This window comes from Cibotium barometz, chromosome 39 (assembly GCF_041138505.1).
Source record: "Cibotium barometz isolate CiBa-2024 chromosome 39, ASM4113850v1, whole genome shotgun sequence".
In the NCBI taxonomy this organism is placed as follows: domain Eukaryota; kingdom Viridiplantae; phylum Streptophyta; class Polypodiopsida; order Cyatheales; family Cibotiaceae; genus Cibotium; species Cibotium barometz.
Window position 1 is genome coordinate 28,774,291 of NC_141084.1, and position 3,528 is coordinate 28,777,818.

At 42.7% G+C, this 3,528-nt stretch overlaps 1 protein-coding gene across 1 annotated transcript; it reads right to left on the minus strand.

Annotated features, from left to right (window-relative positions):
- Positions 1–1,698: 1,698 nt before the first annotated feature.
- Positions 1,699–3,035, minus strand: LOC147615965 (uncharacterized). Its single transcript, XM_086778031.1, has 2 exons — positions 2,659–3,035; positions 1,699–2,560 (listed from the first exon to the last, which is right to left on the minus strand). Exons 1-2 carry the CDS (start codon positions 2,835–2,837, stop codon positions 2,422–2,424), a joined length of 318 nt encoding a protein of 105 aa, XP_086634157.1. The 5' UTR covers positions 2,838–3,035; the 3' UTR covers positions 1,699–2,421.
- Between the last annotated feature and the right edge of the window lie 493 nt (positions 3,036–3,528).

Genomic DNA, 3,528 nt, shown 5'->3' on the forward strand with positions numbered 1-3,528 from the left:
TGAGAAAATTTAAATAATAAAAGAGAAACTCCCATGACATTTGAAATTCAATCATTTAAATGATAAAAGTGGAATTCTTGGCATATTTGAATTAATGACTATTTTTATTTAATTTAAAAAGAAATCTTAGATAAATTTATTTTATGTTAAAAGAGGAATTCCTTTGCTGGCAATTGGAATCCAATCATTAAATGAGAAAAAGAGAAATTTTAAGCTTATTCAAAAAAAAGGATATTTGTATTTAGTTAAAAGAAGATTTTTTATGGTATTTAAGTAGAGAAAGATTTGAATTAATTTTTGGTGACAAAAGAGAAATTTTCACCATAATTCCACCTAGAGAATTAGAGTTGATAAATAAGTTAGTAGAAAGAATCTTTAGATATTTATGTGGAAGATTCACCACATTGATATTTTTCCAAAATGGAAGAAGAGTATTTTCATTAAAATCTAATATTTTCATGTAAAACCATTTCTTAATCTATTATAGCTAAGAAGGAATGAAATTCATAAAGTTGGAATTTTCTTCGGTTAGAAGTTCAGTAGATGTTTATCTGAAGAAAATCCTTGGAATCAAAGCTAGAACTAAACCGAATGATTTTGGTTAGACCATGACTATGAGAGGGACGATCAGTAAACTACTTGTCCATCTCTCGATCTAAATCAAGCAAAAACTTCATGACCAATTCCAATTCTGAATACAAAGAATAGACTACCGTTGAATTAACCTAGTTTTTCCTTGATCGAAATCACCAAGAATCTAGTTGGACATTTAGTCAAATGATGGGTAGATTACCCTAATGAGAGATCAATGATTCTCATTATGAAATTATGGATTAAGGAAAAAGGGTTTTGTGGAACCAATCTCAAACCGGGAATTTTACTTGCATAGAACATTTGTTTTTTTTTTAAGGACTGTTTTATGCCAAAATGTTGGAGGAAGCATTTGGTATGTATTTTAACTAAGAAGAGGTTTGTTACAACAGCTGGCAGGGAGCCGTCAAGGGACGTCGCTCACAGCAAAGCCTGCCGAGCTCTTGAGCAGCCTCGGTACGGTTAAAATGATGCGCTTCCGATATGATGGGCGAGGACCGACAAAGCGGTCCCTGAGTGAAGTGCTAGGACACCTAAGTAGGATCCTAGAGGGTTCTTACCAGGTGATGCGCAGGCTCGCGGTTGCTCGGACACCCATGTGTGCATCGAGGAAGATGAGATGGACTAAAAAGAATGACTTTTGTGAATAAAATTTTGATATTGGATCTCGTTGGTTGGCCAACTGGTCTTCAATGGAGAGTCCAGATGATATATTTTGTAATACAATGGACTCAATATTTTGGAGGATTATGATCAGTAATACTATGATTTTCATTGAAGGATTGTTTTAAAGATAGTCAAATCTGTTATAATGGCAATTTCATATTGGGTGTGTACGTGGTATGCCTACCTTAATTTTTGCATGAAACCCCGGCTAGGGGGGTTGGAATTCTTTTCCTCGATACCCGGGCAAAACATAACCAAATTTTTATAAAGGAATCCCACCAATACAGTGGTCGGGGGGTTGGCTAACCCATGGGACAGTTGGGGTTAGGCTGGATTGGGGGATTCCTGTGATACAAATAAGTAACAATTAGCACTTGCGGGATACAGGGCTTCTAATTATAGTTCTTTACAGTCCTCCAAGTACTAGCTATATATAGGGCTGTTATTGACAATTATTGACAGGTGAGTGAATCCTTGCATGCATGTTTTTGTTTCCCCTGGCGCCTGATTTTAGAGTTTTTTACAAGGTATTAGCAGTTGAGAAAACCCGTTTCATGGCGCCTCTCTAAATGGGGATAGCAGGCGTGCGAGGAAACACAATAGCATCACAGTGCATGCAGCTACGGCAACGCCCACGGGGACGATGGTGTCGGCCTTGTAATCTCCCATGTCTAGTAACTGGCTCGTCCCGAATGCAACAAGGACGCAGGTAACGGACACGGCCAGCAAAACGCCGGCCATCTAGACCACAACGAGTGTAGCTCTCTCCGCGGGCGGCGTCGGGAGACGGTTCACGACAGCGGCGAGGGAGGCGGCCATTGCAAACATGAAGGCCATAAAGTTGAAGACCCACCCACTGCCGGTGGAGACGCCTGAAAATGCCACCTGCACAATGATCCCTGCCAACGCTTGTACACCAGCCAGGGAGTGGGTTAGCCTTCGCAGTTCTGCCTCCTCAAGCTTGGCAAGGATCTTGTCGATGACGTCCGGCCTGTTAAGCAGTGCTCGAAGAGTGTTCCCGTCCGCGTAATCGAGTGGTGAATATCCTCGTGGATCTTCCAAGCTGACATTTAGCCTCGCACCAAAATCTGTGAGCAGGTTCACGATCTCCGGGCGGCCTAACCTCACTGCTCAATGTAAACCTGTCCAACCCGAGGCGTATCCCTACTGGTTCAAGACATCTCCCTCGCCGTGCTGCACCATGAAGTTTGCTACGTCCATTCTCCTGGGGTGCACCGCCAAAAATATTGGCGGTACGTGCCGTTCCGTCAATCCCTGCCACCACCGCACATCCGCTGGGTAGCTGAGGAATAGCAAGCAAAGAGAAGATCAGAAAACTCCAACCGAACTAATTGTAGATACAAGAAAAAAAACGAAGTCAGAGTTCAATGAGATGTTTACTATGCAGATCTGTAGAGTGTGTCGCCAATGATCCACGGAGCGAACATATTGGGTGTTCCCGGATGCGCATTCCGAACTGAAAAGGCAGCCCAGTGAATCCAACGTTGATCGCCATTGAAAAAACGCTCATTACGCCGGAAGAGCTCCTCCGCATCCGCCGTACATCTAGCACGCAACATCCGGCATAGAAGCTCGACGGGCTCATCATCCGACGTCTCCGTCTCATGCTGAACATGCACGCACACTCACATGGTCCGGGGGATTGGAAAGATTCTCATTATTTGAAATTGGCACGTCGAACCCCTCCATAACGAGATTGCAGGAAGCTGCAAGCAGGTGGGTCGAACCTGACTGTCTAGCAGCCTGGGCGTTGATCACTTGTCGTACTCAAAGCCTTGGTGCACCTATTCACCCGACCACCGCAATGTGTGAACTAGTTTCAGAGTCTTGGTACATGATCATGTGTCTCGATAGCGTCTTGACTATGGCACCAGGCCCATAAGTGGAAGGGAGGTAAATCCAGCTCGGGATAGTTTGCAAATTGCAAGCCCCTTGCTTTGTCGCATTGTGCCAGGGCAGGTCTTACGTGGATCTGGTTTGATCCTCCTTGTGACCCTCCTTTGATCTGGTTTGCCATATTGTCCATGCTCTTCTGTCTTGCATTAACACGTGCAATGGCTCATAAGCTACCTTCCTTTTCAAGCTAGTGTTAAAGAAAATGATCTCTTAGACTTTTCAATAACTCAAAAAAGTAACCATAATTTATAAGTAGGAAAAAGAGAAAAAATATATGAAAAAATAAAGAGAAGATTAAACGATCTTTTCTGTTTCTTTTTTCATGGATGCATACAACTAAGAGGAAGACCGTAT

What these genes read in the sequence shown, in the direction of transcription:
- LOC147615965 (XM_086778031.1), bottom strand. Translation starts at nt 2,837, where the DNA reads ATGTTGCGTGCTAGATGTACGGCGGATGCGGAGGAGCTCTTCCGGCGT. An exon ending in ACACTCTACAGATCTGCATA is followed by an intron (nt 2,561 to 2,658) that starts GTAAACATCTCA and finishes GCTATTCCTCAG; the next exon opens with CTACCCAGCGGATGTGCGGT.